This window comes from Momordica charantia (assembly GCF_013281855.1).
Source record: "Momordica charantia cultivar OHB3-1 chromosome 4 unlocalized genomic scaffold, Mcharantia_2.0 BLBB01000004.1, whole genome shotgun sequence".
Taxonomy (NCBI): domain Eukaryota; kingdom Viridiplantae; phylum Streptophyta; class Magnoliopsida; order Cucurbitales; family Cucurbitaceae; genus Momordica; species Momordica charantia.
Genome location: NW_028275162.1, coordinates 26,118,631 through 26,142,056, shown reverse-complemented (window position 1 = coordinate 26,142,056; position 23,426 = coordinate 26,118,631). Strand labels below are relative to the sequence as shown.

Below are 23,426 nucleotides of genomic sequence, written 5' to 3'. Positions count from 1 at the left end.
GGAAATTGGTGACGTTTGTGGAAATATTAAGGTAAATTAGTTTGATGTATTGCACATTTAAAAATAAACTAACATAAAATTATAAATGGAATCAAATTTTGAACGAACATAAAACTAATATCGGTAATGCTCCCTTTATATATATATATATATATATATATATATATATATATATAAATAGACAAATAGACAAATAATATATGTAATAAATGTTATTTTAAACTAGGGGTATTTTTTAAAGGAGGGAGTTACAAAAATAGTATAAATAGGGAGACTTTTTTGTTTTGCTATTTTTTCTCTTTGGAGAATAAGTAAAGAAGTGTTGGTAGAATGATAAAAATAGTATAAATGGAATTTTAGGGTCAAGAGATTTGAGTAATGACGCCCAAAATCCAAGCTCACCTTTGTAACGATGTTTAATAAAACCGCATTACTATAAACAAGGCTATTAATAAATCAAAATAATATAATAGAATTATTTTAGTTGTTTTTAATTTCCTTTGGAAAATAATTAGGAAATTTTTACAATCGGGGCAAAAGGATTAATCGCTCTCATTAACTCATTATTATTATTACTATTTTGACATAGCGTATTTGTTTTGAATCAAAATTTAGGTGCATGTGATCCAAACAACTTGTAGCTAAACTAATAACATATTAAAAATAAACCAACCTCATGAATTAAAAATAATTACATTGTTACATTTAGAGTGTCCAAGTCTTCAATATTGCTACAAAATTTCAATTTATACTATAATTTTCTTATATAGCATATAAACTAAACAGAATGAGAAGTCATCTAATTTATAGTGATTTTTAATAAATAGAAATGAAAACTACATTATCAAAAAAATGAGATTATTAATTAATGAGAGAAAATTGAATAATTCGTGATTAACTTGTAGTTTTATTTTGAATCAAATTTGAGGTGTACTAGTCCAAGATATTTGTAAGTGAGATCGTTAATAAAATATTAAAGATAAAAGATAAAGCAAGGGTAGAAATCAACCGTTAATGTAGATTAGTGATTACGTTGGGAGAATGAGAAAATGATAGGAGAAATGAGAGTATTAAGAAATTAGGTTAAAATTAAAATTGGATGGGATAAAAAATGGATGAAAATGAAAGGAAACGTTGCTTCCTATATGGTTATAAATAACCTTCCTCAAAATTTCTTCACCCTCTCTTTTCCTTCTTCTCATTTTCTAAAAACCTAAATAGAATCATGTGCTTATAATAGAGAAAGGCAAACTATCCATTTGGGAAAAACAATTACATTTAATTGTTATTTTAACTAATTAAAAATAATAAAAGTGGAATTGAAAAGGAAATGTTATCAAATACAAAATGTCTTTCCTCCTCTCTCGATTAGAAGTGGATTAGAAGTGGGGCTTTCACGAAATTTCGTGGAAATTTTGTGGAGAGGGAATCTTTCCTGTACCCTTGAATTTTATACTTAATTTTCATGGTATTAAAAGTTCTCCACTATGTTATTTTATCAAGATTTTGTAAATTCATATATTGTTAAATCATTATTTCGTTAATATATTTTGATTTGTAAAAATTATGTTCACATAGTAATTAACACATGAAACTTTACGTGTTAGATTAATAAAATTCAACTTATCTATCAACAAAATTTATTTCTTCAAATGATCGGACCCACATATCTAAATATGTTGATGAAAACCATAATTTAACGAGACACTAAATTTTTAAGAGTAATCACGAATTTTAAAAAATTAAAAGCCAACTAAAAATTTTTTACTATTGTTTTAATTCATTGAAATCATTAAATAAAAATTAGAATTTTGATTTTAGTCCAAGGCCGAGCTGAACCAAATTAATTACGTCCATGTGTTTGGTGGAGAGTATTAGAACAACTAACAACAAAAAGATACGAATTAAAAAGTAATTAAAAACTTTTTGTCCATACATAAATAAATAAATAAATATATATATATATATAATTAGAAAGAATTCCACTCAAGATATACATTATTCTTTAATGGTTGAGGCTTTGAAAAAAAATGTCATAGGTCTTAATTGGTGCATTATTCTATAAAGTCACTGGTTATAATTTCTTTTTCTTTGTTTTGATAAAATGTCACTGTTTATAATTGTTACCTTCTATTTTTGCTATTATTCTCTTTTATCATAGCATTTTTTGGATCTCTTGTGACAGCCCATCTTGGCAAGTTTTAAACTCCAATAATTACATAATACGTAGTGGTTGTCCATTCATTCAAAACTAAAAAATTAATTAGTTAATTTTGTTTTGACTACTGCTTTAATTACTTGGGCCAGAATTATTTTTAAAGTCAAAAGAACAAATTGAATATACTTGTACGAGTGTTTATAATTGATAAATAACAAACTTCAGTGCAATGTCGGTGACGAAATATTTTCGTGGCCGAGTGTCATTTTTTTTTGTAGTGAATCGAAAAATAATATGCAATTTAAGGGTAATTTATAAAGTCTAATCAAATCATAAAGATTAAAATGTTTTTACAATTGGGGCAAAAATCACTCTCATTAACTTATTATTATTATTATTGAACACCCTAAGTGACCTACCTCTTTATTTTATACTTAATTTTCATGGTATTAAAAGTTCTTCATTACTTATCAAGATTTTGTAAACAAAAACTTAATATACAGCTAAATTATTATTTCATTAATATATTTTGATTTGTAAATATTATGTTTAAATAGTAATTAACACATGAAACTTTATTTGTTGATGGATAAAATTAAATTTATCTATCAACAAAATTTGTTCATTTGTCAAATTTTTAAGAGTAATCACGAATTTTAAAAAATTAAAGTCAAACTAAAAAATATTTCAGAGATTAAGAATTATTTAATATATTAACCAAAAATTAAAATAAAAAAAAAGTTGCAGTCATTTTTCTTTTTTCTTTTTTCTTTTTTCTCTTTTAAGTTCATCAATTAAGTAAGAAATTTCAACCACTGGCAAAATCAATTTTCAACGCATGACTGAAAAATGGATTTTTCTTTTTTTGTTTATTTGTAAAATAACAAAATCCATTATGGACCATGAACCAATTAGGTCCCCTTTTCCGATTCATTAAAAGAAAAAAAAAACAAACAATCAAACAAAAATTACGTCATTTTTCTATTTTATCTTTTCCTCAAATGTTTCATAATTAATTTCGTCTTTTACCTAGAACAGTTGTTTTTTTATTACAGGTAGTTCTCTTTCATTTTGGTTATGAAATTCGTCATCATTTTCAACAAAAATTGAATATTCTTAAAATAGAACAAAACAGAGAGGGCAGCTTTTTGAAATAAAATATTCTTCTTAAAACTTCTAAAACACATTCCCTTCAACCCTCCAGCTATTAAATAATATCTAAAAATTAAAATAGAATAGGAATGTCAAAATCATAAAACTATATGCAACGTAATCAAGAATGATAATCATTATTATACATAATACATCATCAAATTTAAGACTAATTTTATGGAAGATGATATAGTTAAAGATAATTGACGTTTCCAAATGCTTCATGAATAACATGCAAGATATCACTTTTCAAAAGAAGAATTTGAAAAAAAATATCACATTATTATTACTATTGTTTTAATTTATTGAAATCATTAAATCAAGGTCAATGTGAACCAAATTAATTATTCATCCATGTGTCTGATGGGGAGTATTATAACAACTCACAATGGATTGAAAACGTAATTAATTAGTTTATAACCTTTAGCCTATTCATAATTTATTCAACTCAAAATATATATATATATATGTATTCTTTGAAAGAATTCCACTCAAGATATACATTATCCTTTATGGTCGAGGATTTGAAAAAAAAAAGTCATATGTCTTAATTGGTGCATTCTATAAAGTCACTAGTTATAATTTTTTTCTTTGTTTTGATAAAATGTCACTATTCATAATTGTTACATTCTATTTTTGTTATTATTCTATTTTATCCTAGCATTTTTGGATCTCTTGTGACAGCCCATTTTTGGTATGCTTGTTTTAATTGGAAAATAACATGTAATTGAAGGATAATTTACAAAGTCTAATCAAATCATAAAGATCAAAAAGTTTTTAAATTTGATCATACACATTGAATTGAAACTTTTAAAATCACATCAACTAAACTAAAATTATGATGAAAGATTAAATATATAATTTTATTTTTAAAATGTGATTATTGGGTTTTTTTTTTTATGATTTGTATTTTGTTGATGTATCAAACTAAACTAAGTCGTATTTTGTTTTTCTAATTCTTGATTCGAGTCGTTTTAACCCAATTAATAGAGCAAGACGATTTTGTCTCGTGACATATTGACCAGCTTGTCGCCTTACATGATCACTATATGGAAATAATGGAAAAACATCATTTAATCAAATAATTAAATCAAATTCATACTAATTTAATTTGAACATAGTTCACTATAGTCATGATTAATGTCTCTTAATCATTAAGGAAATTATCAATCAGACTTAAAATTCGTTCATTTGACAAGAAAAAATGTGAAAGTCAAATAACACATGAACTAGAAAAGTGCCATCATTTAGCATTCAAAAATTTTACGAGATGAAGTTTGGTTGTTATCACAACAACACGTGCAAACAAGTTGAAAATTTGTAGTTCTCCTATTATAAGATGCAAACAAAACACCAACAGAATCTTTACAGCAATGGAATACTAACATATAGCTCACAAAGTGCTCATTCGTTGAAGAATTATAATGAGGTAACCACTCCAATAAATAAAATTTGTTAGGGGTAAAACTAGGTAGAAATTACACGTGACTGCCCCTCTTCTATTAAGGCACGTGTGTTCGAAGCTCAACTCAATCATTTGAGGACGAAGAAGAAGGATCAATGTGTTTAGAAATATAGGACTCAGCTCGATTTCGACATACTAGAAGTGCTGCTAGCAAGAAATCAACTGATAGTTGGTGGAACGCGAATTACTCTAAAAATTGATCTTCTGACTATCAGCCGAAGATCCATCCAACAATAGGTACGAGTGCCGTAATTGTAGGAATACATTTTTCGAAGTTCCCCGTATAAAAGGTGAAATCTCACATTCTCAAAAGTATATAACCTCTATAAAATTCAAGCATGAGTAACCTGAGTTAAGTTTTAAAATTTTTGTTGTCAAACACCACACCGATGCAAGACAAAAATCGTAATATGAACGAAATCATTTATACGTACAAACTTTACCATTATATTTACATTTTAATCATTCTCTTGGCCCTAGTGTAATTTTTGTAACTTTTTTTTTGGTAGGAGAGACAGCCATATCCTCTGTCGAGAAAAAGCATATACAAAAATAGAGTCTGTCCTCACCTTTCAAATTGCGGCAAAACTTTGCAATAACAAAGCCCTCGAAATCAAACAACTCATTCCCTTGTGGCCCGCACGTGCACAACCACCACCGACTCCGAGTCCAGCCCGTCGCGAAACACCGCAGGCGACGATGGAGTTGGAGTGGCATCGGCACGACACATCGGACAGCTGGAGTGGGAGTAAAGCCACATGTCGATACACGGCACGTGATACGAATGCATACACTCCGGCAATGTACGTAAATCCTCCCCCTCTTCGAACTCGCTCAAACAGATGGCGCACGTGCCATCCCCTACTTCCAAATGATCCATTCGCTTCTCGTACTTATGGGCCGGAATTAAATGGACCACCGAATTCTCCGTGCTCCGCGGCGTCTCCAACCCCGGCAGGGAGTGCAAATCACGCGCCGCCGGGGTTTGGCCACCGCCGCCGCTGGGGCGACGCCGGTCGCACCAACAGGCCATGATGCAGTGGTAAATGGTGACGACGATGCCGGCGGAGCCGACGGCGATTAGGAAAATGTCGAGTTTGTGGCTGTAAGCAATGGCTTCGCTGGGTGACATAGGGGGGGTGGCCATTGGGGGAATTAATGGGTTAATTAAACTGAATTACTGTTGAATTATTTGGTTGTATGATCTTTCTTTTTTTTTTTAGGTCACAGGTGGTGATATCAAAGTTAATTAGGAAACTTCCAAAAAATCTGCATTGCAGCGGCGTTATTTGTTAAGAATAATTAATCAGAATTAGCATCTTAGCGAAAATCACAAAGCGCGCGCCTATATTGTCAACACTTCTTGAGTGAGTCTCCATCTCTTGATTTCGAGATTAATTACTAATTTACGCCGAAAAGTGCATAAAAATTATGAAGGGTGCTTTTAGTAATGAAAAAATGTATTAGTATTGTTACCTACCATTTGGCACTTCCAACTAAAAAAATATATATATTGAGTTCGAAAAAAAAAAGTCTTGAGTTCGAATCTTAAAATATAAGAGTCAAGTCATCTTGTTATATACTTATCGAATCCTTCGGAGTATGAAATTTATCGAATTCTTGAAGTCGAATTCTTGAAGTATGAAATTTAAATCTCTTTTCTTTGTGTAGTGTTAGAAAAATGTTATATCTCTAAGCTTTTATATTGTAATCAAAGGTCGACGTGAGATAAGTTCACTTTAATCAGTTTGAACATATAATTTAATTAGTTAAATTATTATTTATCTCTCTTAGAATTCAACTCACAACCTTAGATATATTTTCTTAGCCTCGCTTTGGCATTATTTACCTCACTAAAGATTGGGGATGAATTAAAAAAAAGACTAATTAATAATATATTGATATCAATTAACATTTAAACAGGAGCAAAACTAAAATTAAGTACCAAAGTTTGACTGGAAAACCTGCCAGTGGCATCATTGTAAATTAATAGTTGGGCCGTGGATGTTCATGTAATATCACAAAGGCAAAACAATGACGGCCGAGCATCAGTCCGCTTTCTTGATTCTGTATTCTCGTCTCCAAACACTCCCTCGTTCAACCGCGGTTCGGCGGGAGGATGGAAATTTCCGACGAGTTCACGGCCAAAGCCACCACCTCGAATTCGAACCGCAACAAACCCTACGAAACTAGAGACGGCGGCGAGCTCTCATCCTCCGATAACGAGACCGAAGATGTACTTTTCTTCCTCCTACTCTTCTCTTATTCCGCTCTCCATTCTTAAATTTCTTGCATCTCATTTCGTCTTCTTTGTTCCCAATCCTCTTGAATGCAAAGCTATAGCATAGTTGAACATTGCATTCGTTACTGCTCTACATCTAGCTCCGGTTTCATGGAAACGGAGGCTTCCTGAGCTGGATATGCTGCTCAAGTGGAGCTCCTTGCGTGTGTTTAGCTCAATTCTTACTTGTTTTCTTTCGTCGGTGTGAAAAAATAGTGAGAAGCTATGATACTTAGAAGTTAAAACGATTTCCATCTTCACTCACATCTGTCTCATTTCGGTTGGTGTTATGATGCTCTGTAACGGTAGGGTTTAAAATTTGAGTTGAGTGTACTTTTTTCAATCGATGTACGTTCTATTTATGTTCGATTAATTGTGATGATTTTTCAAATTTTGTGGCCTTTGTTATTCTTGTTATTTCTGGAAATCGGGATCAGCATGTTTTTGTGTCATCGAATTTCTGCTTCTTTATTTTGAGAATTGTATTTGCCGTCTGTAGTAACCATTCCCTCATATTTTCAATGTAGTACGACTTATGAGTAATATTTATCCCAGGCACATCCCGTTTGTTCCAACATGCTTGCTTCTCTTGCACCTCCAGTATCTCCCATTTTTCCTCTGCAAAGTAAATGTAATGTAGCTATTCAGGCTGGTAAGTATTTCCGGGCTTCATTGGAGAGCCACTGGCTCTTTTTATTAACTTCGTGCATAAGTTCATAGTACTTGAACATCGAACTATTCGAAATCTCAACTGATCATAATCCTTTTAGCATCAAAGTTTTTATAACATGCTATTTTTGTTATGCATTGTACTGCACACTTGTATTGTAATTGTATTGAGTGCAGCGTAGTGCTTAAGCATGTTATATGGACTGTATGAATTCAAGTATGTATGGCTTGTAAAATACACTTCAGTGAGCTAAATTGGCAGTTTGCACGTAATCAACTTACCCTTTGGAGCATGGATCCTGAAACTCCTACAATCTTTGAGATTGCTTTAGTACACGAACACTATTGCTCTGCCACTTTGTAACTGTAATACTTAATATGATTACTGTATTTGATGTTAGAGCGTTTTGAGATGTCCATATTCTCATACTGCCGAGCTCTTAGTCAAATCATGCCATGAATTAACATTTATGTTAGATCGTTTATTTAAGTAAAGTCTGATGAAACAATATCTGCCACTTACATAGAAGGCTGTTTCTGGAATTATTGTTCGATCTCTGTTGACATATGCACCCAAACTGGTGCACACGGAAGTTGAGGAGAAGCCTTCATTTACTGTGTGTATTTCAGAACTGAATTGTACAAAGACAGAAAGGCCTTTGATGGGGAGAAATCTTTCCTTGATTAACCTACAGGTTTATCTACTTTCTCCCAACCCTTCTCTAGCTGGCTTGTAATTGTTCCTACCTTGTAGATGCACCTTCTTTGAGTGGTCTGTATTCAATACCGCCTACCAACCCATTTTACTATCAGGAATTTCAGCATACGCAGAAGAGACTTCCAATATTCTTCAACCAGTTGAGCACGTCTTCAATGTTTAGTCTGCCATTGGAGACCATTAAGTGTAGTTTCGACTTAAATGTTGTGATTAATTATGGTAAGCAGGTTGGTATCATTGCTGGTAGCACCTGCTGATAGGTTTATGTTAAAAATGTTCCCCATCTAATTCTCAGGGACTATCCTCACTTTCACCACTGTCTTGTTTGACCTTGCACCCCATTCTCTCTTGGAGATTAAATTTGCTGCTGTAAAGAGACCACAGCAGTGCTATGCTCAGTACCCTGATCATCATAATTCATACACCGGCAGCTGATTGATATATCTTTTTGCCAGTCATATAAATGGCTTTCATACCATACCACGTCTGTGGACACAGAAGTAGAGAGAAACCTTACGTTATTGTTAGTGTTTCAGAATAAGAACTGAATTATATTAAGAGGGAAATGCCTTTAAATAGGTGTTTACAGTGGTGGTCGACTACCTATACAACTGGCAACAAAATCTTACATCTCTGCTGATAGTTGCAGTGACTTGAAGAATGTAATAAAGAGAAGACCTTAAATAATCTTGTAATAATGCTGTTAGCCATCATAAACTACCAACTTCATTGATTGCTAAATCAATTAAGATTGCCATACTAAAAACAAAGTTATGTCCAATAGATTGCTTTGACTCACTCACTTATAGCATCAATGAGCGAGGCTTGTGTGACACATTCCAAAGATAGTACTCCTGGCTGAGCAGGGATTAAGAATCAGAAGCTTCAATGCCCCTAACAGAATTATATTGAGTCAAGGGCATGGAAATCATCAAGGAATGAACTTAAACCATTGTAAGCTCCAGAATTTGTGGAGGAGATAGCTGTTTGGGAAAGCAAACTGAGTAGTTTGTTATCTTTTTACTTGAGTTCCTGCCCAATTTTTTATTATTTTATTTCTTCTGATTAAATCAAGATGTTGCTCTTATAAAAGCTTGAAATGCGTTCTATTGAAATTTAAAAAGTAAAATAAGATTTCCAGACAAGAAACCTTGTTTCAAACTTTTAAGTGTTTTGAATATTTTCAGAGACTTTGTGTCACTCATCTCTTTGTTTCTGTTTACAAAATTCTTCCATCTCATTTTGGAAGTGTTGTACTTGGTACGCCATGCATGATCTTGAAACTGTATACATCTGAACAAATTAATACTATTGCATACTATTTTAGTGGCTCGCTACGATATAGTGTCACACATAAATGCCCGAATTCATTGTAGATATGGATGATAAATTGGAGACAATACAAAATATATGTCAGAAAATTGTGGACACTACAAACTTGTACTCATTTTCTAAATTGGATGACCAGCAAGTATATTCTCTTATGAGGCTGAGGGAAATTTCTCATCGGGTTATCAGTGACCGAGATTCAAGGGTAAGTGAGGATGATCAGGTGGACTAATAACTATTTTTCTTTTAAACCATGGAGATGAGATGTGTAATTAAAAGCATGTTTAATGTGTTGTAGGTGACAAAAAATGATGTGATTAGTGCTATGTGCTCTTACATCAACAAGCTGGTAAGTTTTGCATTGTCAATCACCTTACTGTAGGTAGATCCTTGTTAAAAAGTTGTGGATTGACAGAATATTATGCAGGCAGGTAAATGCAAGGATATTGTTGACCTTGTGAATAGGATGTCAAATAAAGACTTGGACGACCAGCAACTGCAACAATTATCAAGATTAAAGGAGCTTCTATGCGGGATTGTTGATGGGGCTAAAGATGTGGAAACTGAACCTTCCCATATTGTTGAACAGGTAGGGCTGTAGGAATTAGGAAGCAACTTTCTCTTATGTAATATTTCTAGCGAAATCAATTCTATATTTATTGTAAATATGCAAATTACATTAATAGGGCATTGCAAGTGATATGTGGATAACGGAGAGTCTGGAGGTCGAACCAATTGATTCCAGCAATGATGATGTACTTCTTGGAGAGACACAACTTATAATGGTTGAAGATGAACAGGCAGTAGCTGAAGCTAGGCTCGAGAATAAATATTATGACCTGTCACATGTTAAGCACTCTGTTACTTGGCCACCAAATGGTAGCTTAACCTTAGAGTGGGTTCTAGAGTTGATGAAAACATTTGGGGAGTCTTCGAGAAACTACTTGCCCATGGAGTTTCAATTCGTCATGCCAGTTTCTGTGGTAGATGCAATACTAGATGTAGGTGCAAGCATCCTTCACAAGGAACCAAACTGTGTGGAAATTGACTGCCATGGAGAAGTTTCAAATGTTGTTATAGTTGGTGACATTCATGGACATTATCATGACTTGCTTCATCTCTTTGAACTTGCTAACTTACCATCTAAGACCCAGTATTACGTTTTTAATGGCAATTATGTGAACAGAGGAGCATGGGGATTGGAGGTGTTTTTGGTCTTATTGGTGTGGAAGGTAAGATGAAGTCATTTTTACTTGTTATTAATTGTATAGAAGACCAAAAGGTGCAGACAAGCATGCACAACATTAAAAAATCTGGATAAATCTATCAATAGTTTGAATTTGTGCAGTTTTTTTATTTTTGATAAGGATCGTGAGTAAAATTTCAGTTGAAAGTATAACTTATAACTACTGATGTATGTTGCCCTTTTGTATAGCATACTCAATTTTTAATGTGGGTGATTGTTCACTGCTTTTTCTCTTATTTTCTTCATAAAACTGCACCCTTGAATGTGGTATAGAAAAAATATTGTGTCCTCAGAGCAGGAATTGGATGTATAGAATCTAGAGAAGGTAGCATTAATAACATTATTTTCATTCTGAAAAATGCACATCTATTTAACCCCTTAATGCCTCATTTATTGGTGAGGTACACAAAACAGATCTTGATGCCTGATAGAGTATATCTACTCCGTGGAAATCATGAAACCAGAATTTGTACATCGTCCTTCGGTTTTGAGAAAGAAGTAGGGACAAAATATGGGGAGCAAGGTGAAAAAGTATATCACAGGTGTTTGGAAACATTTAAGGAACTTCCTTTGGCTGCAATTATTGCTGGAAAAGTATATACAACCCATGGAGGGTTATTTCGTAAGCCATGCAATCCTGATGTGCAGAATGGCAAGGAAAGGGAGACGCATGAGCTGCGGATTGGATCCTTACAAGACTTATCTAAGCTCGAAAGGTTTTTTATTGATATTCCAACACAAGATGAAGATCCAAATATAATTTTGGCAGATGTATTGTGGTCGGATCCTTCTAAAATAGATGGCTTAAGGAAAAACCAAGTCAGAGGAGCAGGTTTATTATGGGGTCCTGATTCAACAGAAGCATTCTTAAAGCTGTCCAATTTAAAGGTTATACTCAAACCTTGACTTAATGAACATGATTGTTTATGAAGAACTTTTTGCATGGCATTTATGGTAAATTCAGGCCATTTTTACCTTGAAAATTTTATAGGTTCTATGAGTTGATTTTGGATATGCAAATCACAAATAATTTCATCTCTATTCTTACTTCCTCTCCTCATTTACATGTGTGCATATATGTAATTATAGAACTTTTTGAATCTATATACCAATTCATATTTACATCCTGGTTCTGAGGATCTCCTTTTTAGTTTGTCAGAAAAGAGAAATAGTTAAGCGAAAGAGTCGAGCTTTGATCTCGTGAGTTATGCTTGAAAATCAACTTTACAAGTTATATGATATTGAGCTGACATGTTTTTTCCCTTCCAAATGTTGTAGTTGATCATTAGATCACATGAAGGTCCAGATTCAAGGGATGGTAAGATTGATTTCGATGATATGATAATGGGATATAGCACAGATCACGACAGAGAATCAGGAAAATTATATACTCTATTTAGTGCTCCAGATTTCCCACAGGTATCCACTCCTTACTATCTCTGGTTTTCATTTTTCTTGGAAATCACATCATATTTTAAGGTAATTCTAGATCTACTTAACAAGGAAAACAAGGTAGTGTGTGTAACTTCCCCTTTCTATCAATAAAGGACTGTGTTTATTGTTGAACTTATTTTATGGGGTATGAGGTACAATTTTCTTGCACATTGAAATAAACACTTCTATATTCTGAATGGTAATGTATGACTGTGACCTGATGTTAGTATGTGAATCTTATGTACAATACGTGCTTAAAATCAAGAATTGAGGAAAACTTTATGGTTTTTAATCTGTTGTGAACGTTTCTATATCATATTTCAAACAAGTCTTGTTAGCTCTTCTGCTATGTACTCCAGGCCGGACTGTTTTGCAGGAATCCCAAAGCTTCCGAAATTCTATATCTGTTTTGTAGGAATGTAAAAAACCTTACATTCTCTTCCCTTCTTATTTTTATTTTATACTAAAAATAATTTGAAAGAAGTTAATGTACTTATATACTTTTCCATTAGTATATGAAATTAATATATCTATAGTTACATTTTTATACAAGATACATTTCAATTGTATAATATCTAAATGGCATATTAAATTAAAGTAAAATTCAGTTGAGGGTTAAATTCATATACAAGATTTAATTGGGTTAAGTTGGTAGTCACTCAGATTTGTACTAGATGAATATTAGTTACTTTAGATCAAAATTAATATGATTAAATATGAAATTCATAATAAAATATTGAATTAAAATAAAATTTTAACCCAAAAAATGAATTAAGCGTTTGGTATAATATAATATAACAAAGATATTATTGGAATGATATGTAATTGCAATGTGAAACCATGAAAAATCCTAAAGCCCACAATACAGATATCCAAAATATTTCGAGTATCCCTCACAAGGTTTTCTTGCAGAGATGAGCGAAGTCATCCAAGGATCAAATATGTCTTGATTTTTTAGCATCTAGATGTTGGACATTTAAATTTCCAACGATCAAATGACCCTAAGTTTAAGGTAATAGTGGGGTGGTAATAATAAAACAACTATTGATCCATCTTTCGCCCCCTCGGGTACTGAATTAAAAGACAGTTCATTCCCATTGACAAGGCTTTTTTTTCTCTTGAAAAATTATAGATTTTTCCGTACTGCTAATATTCCTTTTCCCGTCGATATATTTGCACTTCTTTGGTTGTGGACACATGTTCTTCTATGCATGACAGATTTAATTTTTTTAAACAATTGTGATACTATTGGATGTTCGTGTGTTATAATACCCTCCTGCATTTGATATGAATAAAACCTTTTGAAAATGGGTGTATGACTTCTCCCCTTCTGGATGTTTTTCAGTTTGGCAGGAAGAGTTACAATAATGAGGGAGCATATGCCACTTTGAAGCCTCCGGATTTCGAAACTCCATCCTTCCATACATTTAAAGCCGCAGATAAACCGAAGGTATATGCATCTATGTTCTCATCCCTGAAGGAACAATTAGAATTTGACTACATAAGGCAGAAAAGATGAACAAAAGAGATTTGTATGAGATTTCATCTCTGATTGGAATGTTAGGTTCATGGACTTCAAAAATACAATACTGCATGCTAGGGTACGGGTAGAATTGATCCTTCTAGATGCTTCTAGGATACTTGTTTGATTACTGGTTAGCGGTGAATAATCTAGAACAGTAGTCAGATTTATTTTTGCTCCAGCATTTCTAATTCAATTGCTTGGTTTTGATCCACAGATAAATGTTTGCTATTTTGGTTGTGAAGGACATGATGTAGATTTAGACTTGACATTAATGGTAAGTCGGCTCTAGATTATTCAGAATATAAAGCCAGATAATATCTATATTACCTGAACCCTATGTTACATACAGGCTGATGCATGCATATCTCTCTACACACATAATACCGTATCTTCTTGATGAATGGGGAGATGGCAGATATAGGGATACATAGATTTCATACAGATTTGAGTAATTGCTCGAATTACTAATGAAATAGAATGACATTTACCTATCTGATTGTCTTGCACGTGCCGTATACTGACCAACCACCATTGTTGATGCATTATTTCTTGAACTAAGCATTTCAATATTGATCCATATTGTATCCATTAACCGTCTCAAAAAGGTTAAAGGGTGCTGTTGTAATTAACAGCTTTTACAAACAAATGCAGTTAGTTTGGTCAATCCATTACTGGACTTAGAAGCCTAATGTGAAAATTATTTAGCGTGTCATTTATAAATTTTTGAAGAGCCTGAAGCTGTTAGTGGTCGTCGTAGAAGAAAAATTACTTTTCAAAGTGGTGATTTGGTGCTAATAGTCTTTGGGAAGTTCAGGGTCCTTGAGCCCACTGGTCCCTTCACTTCTTGATATAGTATTCAAAAATCAAAACAGTGTCTTAAATATCAGCTTCCGGTCACTTATGTTGTTTTTCTGGTGTCTCTTATAGGCTCTGGCTGACGTCGTCTCTTCTAAAAACTCTAGTCCTGTTGAGATTCATTCTGGGGTTGATTTTGAGGCATTAGGCATAGTAAACCCACCTTCTTGGAGCATTACATTGACAGATGATGCTACAGGTACCCAAAATGTTCAAATTCCGAAAGCTCCCGTGGTAGAAGGGCTGCCTTTGCCACCAAACATAGAGGTGATTGTCTCCATAGGCATGAAGTTTTACTTACCATTACCTATATGATCTAAAGCAAGGTATTTTCCTAATACAGGAGCCTCACAAGGCTGCTTATGAATACTTCTTGGAGCTCATTGCAGGGCTGAAATTTATGCTTCAAAAAACGGTTAGTAAATCAAATAACTTCTTCTGTTACGTTTTTAATTTGAGAAACTAACAACGGTCGGTCCTAAGCAGGAAAATACGAACAATATGCACATACCTCATCGGAAGAGGAAGAAATTGAATTAGACTTGTGAAGAAATTGAACAGAAAATCTGGTGATGATCTTTTGGTCTACTTATCTACTAATTTATTTCTTTCGACTTAAAATTTTCAGACGTTGCGCCTTTGGGTTTGGGGACAGGAAAATGATGTTAGTCTAACAAGAATAAACTTGCTTTCCACAGGATCGGTGAACAAATGAAAACATCTCTGCTTATTTTGCAAGTGGTAAATTGGATTGACCATGGAGATGATTTAAGAGTTGAAGCTTTGTTTGCATCCATCCCTCTTCACTCTCCTTGCTGTATTGATCTGATCTTTCCTTCTTTGTCATATCAAAGGACAATGTTGAGAAGATCGAGAGATGAGATGAGATGATGTAGTGGAGCCGAATGATTAATTTATTTCTTGATTCTTTTCTATGCTTCCAAATGTTTGTACATTTCATCTCAAAGAAGTCCAGTCCCAACTCAAAAATTCGTGATACCCCATCAGAAGTTTCCATGCTCGCGCTTTGAATAATATGACCATTTACCATTGTTGATTAGTATTCAGAAGACCTAAACTAAAATGACAGTTGACACTGACACAGCTCAAATGGGAAAACAAGACCTATCACGAGATGCGTAGTGTAATATTTAGTAGCTTTTTTCGGAGCATTTTCCCACGTCTTCACCGAAAAAAATATGAAAATTTCCTGATTAATCTTTCAACATTAGAAAATTACACGATAATATCAATTATTAAGGATTCAAGGGAACTATTTGCGTTTGTTCCATAAAATCTCACTCAAAACTCTAAAACTTGTGATCAACTGTGAATATGTTTCTATTCATACGAGAAACGTGCAACATATGGAACAGAGAAAACATCAAGCATTGTATACTAATGGCAATGGATAAAAATTGTTCAAACAAAAACTGCTAAAATCGGTCGGAAAGAAAAAACCCAAAATATATGATGCATAGAAGAAACAGTACTCCATCGCCTCGAACCTAAATTGAATCAAACAGAAAAAAGCATATTTAGTCGACTTCCTCAATTTTGGGACCAGCGCCGCTGCCGCCTGCTGGTGGGGGAACATCGTCATCATCCATGCCAGCACCGCCCATGCCGCCGGCACCACCAGCACCCTGGTACATCTTGGCAACGATTGGGTTGCAAATGTTCTCCAGCTCCTTCATTTTGTCTTCAAACTCGTCCGCCTCTGCAAGTTGGTTGTTGTCCAGCCATTGGATCGCCTGCTCGATCGCATCCTCGATCTTCTTCTTGTCTGCTGGGTCCAGTTTAGAGCTAAACTTCTCATCCCTCACAGTGTTCCTCATGTTGTACGCATAGTTTTCCAGCGAGTTCTTGGATTCAACCTTCTTCTTGTGCTCTTCATCGTCGGCCTTGTATTTCTCTGCTTCCTGGACCATCTTCTCAATCTCCTCCTTCGACAACCGCCCCTTGTCGTTGGTAATTGTGATCTTGTTCTTCTGGCCGGTGGTCTTATCCTCCGCAGAAACATTCAGGATACCATTGGCATCAATATCGAAGCAGACGGTAATTTGAGGAACACCTCTAGGGGCCGGAGGGATTCCAGAGAGCTCAAATTTTCCTAGCAAGTTGTTGTCACGGGTTCTTGCCCTCTCTCCTTCATAGACTTGGATCAAAACTCCGGGTTGGTTGTCGGAGTAGGTAGAGAAAACTTGTTCCTTCTTGGTGGGGATGGTGGTGTTCCTTGGAATTAGGACAGTCATCACACCACCAGCCGTTTCCAGTCCAAGGGACAGAGGGGTGACATCCAGAAGCAACAGATCCTGAACCTTCTCGTTGCCCTCGCCGCTCAGAATGGCGGCCTGGACTGCAGCTCCGTAGGCCACAGCTTCATCAGGGTTGATACTCTTGCAAAGCTCTTTGCCATTGAAGAAATCCTGCAACAACTGCTGCACCTTGGGAATCCTAGTAGAGCCACCAACAAGAACCACGTCATGAATACTGCTCTTGTCCATCTTAGCATCTCTCAAGCACTTCTCAACGGGTTCCATACACTTCCTGAAAAGGTCCATGTTGAGTTCCTCAAATCTAGCACGGGTAATGGTTGAATAGAAGTCGATTCCCTCGTACAGAGAATCAATCTCTATTGTAGTTTGAGCTGTGGAAGAGAGAGTCCTCTTCGCCCTCTCACAAGAAGTTCTCAATCTCCTAAGAGCCCTGGGATTCCCACTAATGTCTTTCTTGTTCTTTCTCTTAAATTCCTGCACGAAGTGATTAACCAATCTGTTATCAAAATCCTCACCACCAAGATGGGTGTCACCTGCCGTTGCCTTCACCTCAAAAATACCTTCCTCGATCGTGAGCAGTGAAACATCAAAAGTACCACCACCCAAATCAAAAATTAGAACATTCTTCTCACCGGAGCTGGTAGCCTTCTTGTCAAGACCATAAGCAATGGCGGCAGCAGTTGGTTCATTGATGATACGCATCACGTTTAGGCCTGAGATGACACCAGCATCTTTGGTGGCCTGTCTCTGTGAATCGTTAAAGTAGGCTGGGACAGTGACAACGGCATTCTTCACCGTTGTGCCCAGATACGCCTCAGCAATCTCCTTCATCTTAATGAGCACCATAGAAGAGATTTCTTCCGCCGAAAACTGCTTCTCCTCACCCTTGTAGTTCACCACAATCATGGGCTTGTCACCGGCACCGGGGATAACTTTGAATGGCCAGAGCTTAATATCACTCTGGACCGATGAATCGCTAAATCTTCTACCAATTAGACGCTTCGCATCTGTCAACATGCAGAAGAAGCGCATCAATTTACAGCTCTAAAAACGCGAAACAAACAAACGAGTAAGTATAAAACAACAGAAGTAGAAAGACAACTAAAATAGCTTCAAGATCCATATAGGAAAGAGTGCACATCATGTCGCAACATCAATGCTAATCAACCATTTAAAATACAGATCGAAAACCTAGGACTCAGAAAACCACAATCATCATAATTGATAACCATTTCCAAGACCCCGGGTTCAAGATCTCAGATCTCATAAACATAACCTCGACTCATCAACGAGAACCAACAAGAAATGACAACCTAATACTATTTTAAAACTCCGAAGAAAAAACCTAATACTGTTCCTGAAGAACCAACTTCCAAGAACTACATCACTAAACCGCGTAGCTTAGGAGACTAAAAAGGAAACTAAAAGACTTACCGAAGACGGTGTTGATAGGGTTCATGGCGACCTGATTCTTGGCCGCATCACCGATCAGGCGCTCGGAGTCGGTGAAAGCAACATACGACGGCGTCGTCCGGTTGCCCTGGTCGTTGGCAATAATCTCAACACGGTCATGCTGCCAAACTCCGACGCAAGAGTACGTCGTCCCAAGATCGATTCCGATCGCCGGACCCTCTCCTTTACCGGCCATAGCTCTTCTAGTCGATCGGAAAAAGAATCAAAATGAAAAATCGAAGGAAAAAGAAAAGAGGGAAACGGAGGCGATGAGAAGATTTAGGGCAAAATTGTTAAGAGTGAATAGAGAAAGAGAGAGAAATGGAGAGTTTATATAGAATTTTGGAAGGGAAAAAAGGTTCTAGAGAGTTCGAATGGGAAAGATTCGGGAGCGCCGAAGTTTATGGTTTGATACCGTATGAAAACACGACGCTTACTTTTCTACTCCTCTAGTTGGTTCCAGATGTTTCTTTTCTTTCCCTATTTGTTTTTTTTCTCTCTTTTTAAAATTATTTTTATTTTTGTTTTTGTTTTTAGGTTTAATAAATATTTTTTTAATTTCCTCTATACTCTGAGAACTCTTTTCTACTCTCCCATTTCTACTCTCCATTGTGATTATTTTGAAAGGTTTTGTTTTAGTACGTATAATTTTAGAAGGTATCTTTCATTTTCATTTGTGTCTCGTCCATGACTATTATAAGTTTGCATTGAAGGATACAATCATATAAAATTTATGCTAAAATTTCGTAAAAATAAATCAAAATAGTCGGTTTTAAGAGGATAATAACCAAAATTGACGTTCTAAAAATGTAGAGACTAAAATAAATAAAAATTTAAATTAGATCAACCAAAATAAATCTATTGAAAATAAATGTACCAAAATAAATCTAAGTTGAGAGTAAAGGGACAAAAATAGTATTTAAATACTTTTTATATTTTAAAACTTTTTAGGTTGGTAATTGATGTTCTCTTGTGCTTTTTTTCATAATATACTAAACTGTACTAACTAAATATAAATATCAAAAAGGGCATTTGGTCTAGTGGTATGATTCTCGCTTAGGGTGCGAGAGGTCCCGAGTTCAATTCTCGGAATGCCCCATTGTAAATTCTTAATATTCTTTTTTCATCAGCTTCGTTACTTGGGCTCGTTGGGCCTACTGGGCTCCAAATCTCGCAGTGTTTGTTTCATAGATAATAATAAGAGGGAAAAAATCACTAAAAAGTAACTCTTCAATTGAAAAATAATTTTAAAATTTATGATTTTTTAAAAAAATTTATGAATTTTAAGCTATGGCTAAATTATCGATGCAATATGTGATAATTACTTCTAAAAATGCCATTTTTACAACTTTTCTGAAAAAAACATTTTAAATTTTATCTTTACAAATTGACTTATACAATATAGGGGTGCACAACCAAATCGATAAAACCGATGAAATCGAAAAATCAAACCGAAACCGAATTGCATTTTCGGTTTTTACAGGTTTGCGGTTCGATTCGGTTTAATAAAATAGTCAAATCGAAATTTCGGTTCGGTTTCGGTTTCAAGAGTCGAAAACCAATATTAAAACCGAACCAAATATATAATTAGATATATATATTAAAATTTACTTTTATTTATATATATATTGATATTATTATTATTATTTATATTATACAATATTTAAAGGCATGACACAGGTGTCAATACCACCTCGAGTCCCTCTTTGATTTAATGGCCGCTGGCCGGTAGTTTTTCATTAAATTTTTTTTTTAATTTTTTTATTCACTTTCTTAAACCTTTTTCATTCTTTCTTTTCTTCCATTTCCCTCCCCTTTCTGTTTCTTCCTTCTCCCATTTTCCTCCCTTTTCTTTCTTCCTTCTAAGTTCCTTCTTCCTCCCGTTGCCAGCCACCAACTCCAACCCCTTTGATGCACAAGTCAGACTTTGGTGAAAACAAAAAAAGAGTGCACTTGAAATATACGCCGCTTTTCTAGCCCAGAAACCGACTAAACCGAACCAAACCAAACCGAATTTTTGGTGCGGTTTATGCGATGCATGCGATTCGGTGCGGTTTGAAATTTTCTTCTTTTCAGTATTCGATTTCGGTTTGGTTCTAAAACCGAACCAAACCGAACTGTGAACACCCCTAATACAATATGGATAATGATCTGAAGCTTTGTCATCCATATTCACGCCAAAATAGATTAATATATGTCAATTTTATTTTTTAGTAGAGAACCTCTCCATTTTAAGTATGCTGAAAATTTTCAATGACACTTGAAAAATATCTGTGGAAAAAAAAAGAGTAACTACTGACAAATTTTTTGAAATATCATCTAATAATTAGAATTAACAACTTTTTATATGTTGGTAGTTTAATTCAAATAATTATTGCAATTTTTTAAAAAAATATTAACCTTGCTTTTTCATATTTCATTATCAGCATCGAACTCTGACTCAAAAACTCTCACACTCACAACAACAATGACAAAGAAAAAAAAGTCTTGACACTTTTTTTTTAGTTTCAACAAATGGAGATTCGATGACGTTTTGCTAAATATTTATATCTCAATTTGCACAAAGTTAACATTTTAACCACCTATCAACACTGAAAATAATGTCAAATCTAACACATTAGTCATAGATATTAAATTGTGACTACTGGCTACCAACAAACTCAAATAGTTATAGGATTTGTGAGTTAAAGTTTAAATCCCAAAAGTTCTCAATAAAAATAAAATAAATCCCAGAAGTTCGAATCCCAACCCAAATTTGTAATGCTATATATTAATCACAATATGACTGGATCTAAATTGCAGGCTTGCAGCACTATGCATTCTTCCATAACACCCTGTTTGTGTATACATTTTTCTCGAGGAAAATTGTTTTTCTAGGGATTTCAAACCATTAGAAAAAAAAAGGGCGAAGAAATGCAAACCATTAGGAGAAGAGATTCAGAAAGGAAACTGTTGAAAATTGCAGTTCACCAAAAATTTAAGGAGTTAATGGATTCAAGTTGCAAACAAATTTGAAGGAACTCAAACGGGGCCGTAGGAACTCAATCAAATACTGAACTGAGAAGGCCATCAATCACAGAACCATGAAAATTTAAGAGAATAAGTTATGATTCCATAACGAAAGGTTGCTTACATTGATTGTTGCTGTTGCTGGGAGAAAATTCTCATCGAAGAAAAATAAAACCTAACATATCAAAACGATCTCTACTCCTAACAGTAATGCACTTTGCCTGTCAATGTAGGCATCTGGATCGACGAGATCTCACCTCAGTTGCCTTCATACTTCGGGTCAGCCGTCACGTAATGGTAGGCAATCACTAGAGCAAAGATAAAAATGCCAAGAAAATTGGCAAGAAAACCTAACATCTGATCGTCAATCATCTGCGCAGCGAAACAATTTGACGGAAATTAAATTCTTCGAACACAAACGATGATTTCAATTTTCAACGCAGCAAACTGGAAATTTCAAATTCTTCAAAAACTAGACATCAAGACGTAGTCATTCACAGGCAATTTGGAAGACCGATTCACAGGTCCAGTCCAGATATTAATAATCCAATTTTGCTAAGAAAAAACATCTAATCCTGAACCAATAAACCCTGATAAAGTCTTCGAATCGAATTTCGAGAGGGAGAGAGGAAATGGTGGGAGGAAGACGAGCGTACCTTCCGATCTGATCGATTGAGAGAGAAACACGAAGACAGCAAAGAGATCCGACGACGAAATTCTTCGAGATGCAGTAGACTATGAAAAAGAGCCTCCTTTCTTTCTTAATTTCCGTAGCTCTCTCTCTCAAACGAATGTTTGGGCCCCAGCCCATTTCTTTAGGGTTTCATTATTGGGCCTACGAACTTCATTCAGTCCAACAAGATTTCATCAATAAGGTGGCCGGTGGCCAGTGGGTGACATGCACTAAATTTTTTTGTGTTCTTTTTCTTTTCTCCTTCTTTCAATATCACCCTCTTAATTTTTTTCTTAGTTTAATTATTCTAGGGTGAGATTCCACTTTCAATTTTAAGAAAATAATATAAATTAATTGTATCTTATTTACTAGACCATATTATTTACCATGCAAAATTAGTCGATATATGTACATAAAATATGTTACGTTATCATTTAATTAACGATATTTTTTATGAATATTATTATTTATAATAACAAATTTATTAATTGGAAATTTTAAAGTGTAGCCACACAGATCATCATCTGAGGTAGAAGCTAAATTTGTGCTTAAATTCTTCAAACTTTAGTTTCCACTTGGCCTGTTGAGGACTGCATGAAGCTGAATTTCAAATGGAGTAGCAATATCACTGCCAGCTTGTAATTACTGTTACATAATTGGAATTTGCATGTGATCCACTTGTAATTTAAGAGCAGGTGCCACACTGACGTGGCATGCCCAGCTACCAAAATCCACCACATTAAAATGTGACTTCGAGCCTCATTCCACACTGAATTTCTATATTGTTGTGTTTTTAATATGACATGTGAAATGTGTGAACCAATTAATCTATGCTCAATTTATTTTATAATTTGAAAATGTTGGACGATTAATTAATGTTGTACTTGCATATACGAGCCTAATTAAATACAACAACATTTTGAATTTGTGAATATAGAAAATAATAATAATACTAAAATTCAACCCAAACTCATTCGCTTAAAAAAACAAAAATAACTTCTTACGGTGCCTCATGTCTTAATACAAATCAACCTTTAATTAATATAATTGTGTTCAAAAAACTTCAAACCACTCCAAGTAGAACTTCATCTACTCTTGAGAGTTACGACTCTGATTCCTAGGTTTTTTAGGCAATGTTTGGAAGGCTATATATAACATAGTTTATTCATTTTCAAGAAGTA

The 23,426-nt window shown here is 34.4% G+C and overlaps 4 protein-coding genes and 1 non-coding gene across 12 annotated transcripts; 2 read left to right on the top strand and 3 right to left on the bottom strand.

Moving 5' to 3' along the window:
• Positions 1-5,397: 5,397 nt before the first annotated feature.
• Positions 5,398-5,922, bottom strand: LOC111006127 (putative E3 ubiquitin-protein ligase ATL44). Its single transcript, XM_022277895.1, has one exon. It carries the CDS (start codon positions 5,920-5,922, stop codon positions 5,398-5,400), a length of 525 nt encoding a protein of 174 aa, XP_022133587.1.
• Positions 5,923-6,803: 881 nt separating this feature from the next.
• Positions 6,804-15,767, top strand: LOC111006256 (serine/threonine-protein phosphatase 7). Of its 8 annotated transcripts, none has more exons than XM_022278064.2 (14): positions 6,809-7,011; positions 7,612-7,708; positions 9,820-9,977; positions 10,071-10,121; positions 10,200-10,361; positions 10,459-11,004; positions 11,433-11,906; positions 12,297-12,437; positions 13,798-13,902; positions 14,192-14,251; positions 14,905-15,099; positions 15,176-15,247; positions 15,319-15,401; positions 15,531-15,767. In XM_022278064.2, the coding sequence occupies exons 1-13, from the start codon at positions 6,895-6,897 to the stop codon at positions 15,370-15,372; spliced, it is 2,232 nt and encodes a 743-aa protein (XP_022133756.1). In that variant the 5' UTR covers positions 6,809-6,894; the 3' UTR covers positions 15,373-15,401; positions 15,531-15,767. The 8 variants fall into 8 exon arrangements, 7 of the variants coding, with proteins under 7 accessions (XP_022133760.1, XP_022133757.1, XP_022133756.1 ...); XM_022278066.2 differs by having other exon boundaries at positions 6,870-7,011; positions 7,584-7,708; XM_088122364.1 differs by having other exon boundaries at positions 6,995-7,011; positions 9,912-9,977.
• A 435-nt stretch (positions 15,768-16,202) lies between these two features.
• LOC111006258 (heat shock cognate 70 kDa protein 2) lies at positions 16,203-18,884 on the bottom strand. Its single transcript, XM_022278069.2, has 2 exons — positions 18,546-18,884; positions 16,203-18,118 (listed from the first exon to the last, which is right to left on the bottom strand). The coding sequence occupies exons 1-2, from the start codon at positions 18,757-18,759 to the stop codon at positions 16,371-16,373; spliced, it is 1,962 nt and encodes a 653-aa protein (XP_022133761.1). The 5' UTR covers positions 18,760-18,884; the 3' UTR covers positions 16,203-16,370.
• Positions 18,885-19,589: 705 nt separating this feature from the next.
• TRNAP-AGG (transfer RNA proline (anticodon AGG)) lies at positions 19,590-19,661 on the top strand. Its single transcript has one exon. It is a non-coding gene; the product is annotated as a tRNA-Pro (tRNA).
• Positions 19,662-21,653: 1,992 nt separating this feature from the next.
• LOC111006409 (Oligosaccaryltransferase) lies at positions 21,654-21,944 on the bottom strand. Its single transcript, XM_022278345.2, has one exon. The coding sequence runs from the start codon at positions 21,942-21,944 to the stop codon at positions 21,831-21,833; it is 114 nt and encodes a 37-aa protein (XP_022134037.1). The 3' UTR covers positions 21,654-21,830.
• Between the last annotated feature and the right edge of the window lie 1,482 nt (positions 21,945-23,426).

What these genes read in the sequence shown, in the direction of transcription:
- LOC111006409 (XM_022278345.2), bottom strand. Translation starts at nt 21,944, where the DNA reads ATGATTGACGATCAGATGTTAGGTTTTCTTGCCAATTTTCTTGGCATT.
- LOC111006256 (XM_022278064.2), top strand. Translation starts at nt 6,895, where the DNA reads ATGGAAATTTCCGACGAGTTCACGGCCAAAGCCACCACCTCGAATTCG. An exon ending in GCTCTTACATCAACAAGCTG is followed by an intron (nt 10,122 to 10,199) that starts GTAAGTTTTGCA and finishes AATATTATGCAG; the next exon opens with GCAGGTAAATGCAAGGATAT. An exon ending in ATTTAGACTTGACATTAATG is followed by an intron (nt 14,252 to 14,904) that starts GTAAGTCGGCTC and finishes TGTCTCTTATAG; the next exon opens with GCTCTGGCTGACGTCGTCTC.
- LOC111006258 (XM_022278069.2), bottom strand. Translation starts at nt 18,759, where the DNA reads ATGGCCGGTAAAGGAGAGGGTCCGGCGATCGGAATCGATCTTGGGACG. An exon ending in CCCTATCAACACCGTCTTCG is followed by an intron (nt 18,119 to 18,545) that starts GTAAGTCTTTTA and finishes GCATGTTGACAG; the next exon opens with ATGCGAAGCGTCTAATTGGT.
- LOC111006127 (XM_022277895.1), bottom strand. Translation starts at nt 5,922, where the DNA reads ATGGCCACCCCCCCTATGTCACCCAGCGAAGCCATTGCTTACAGCCAC.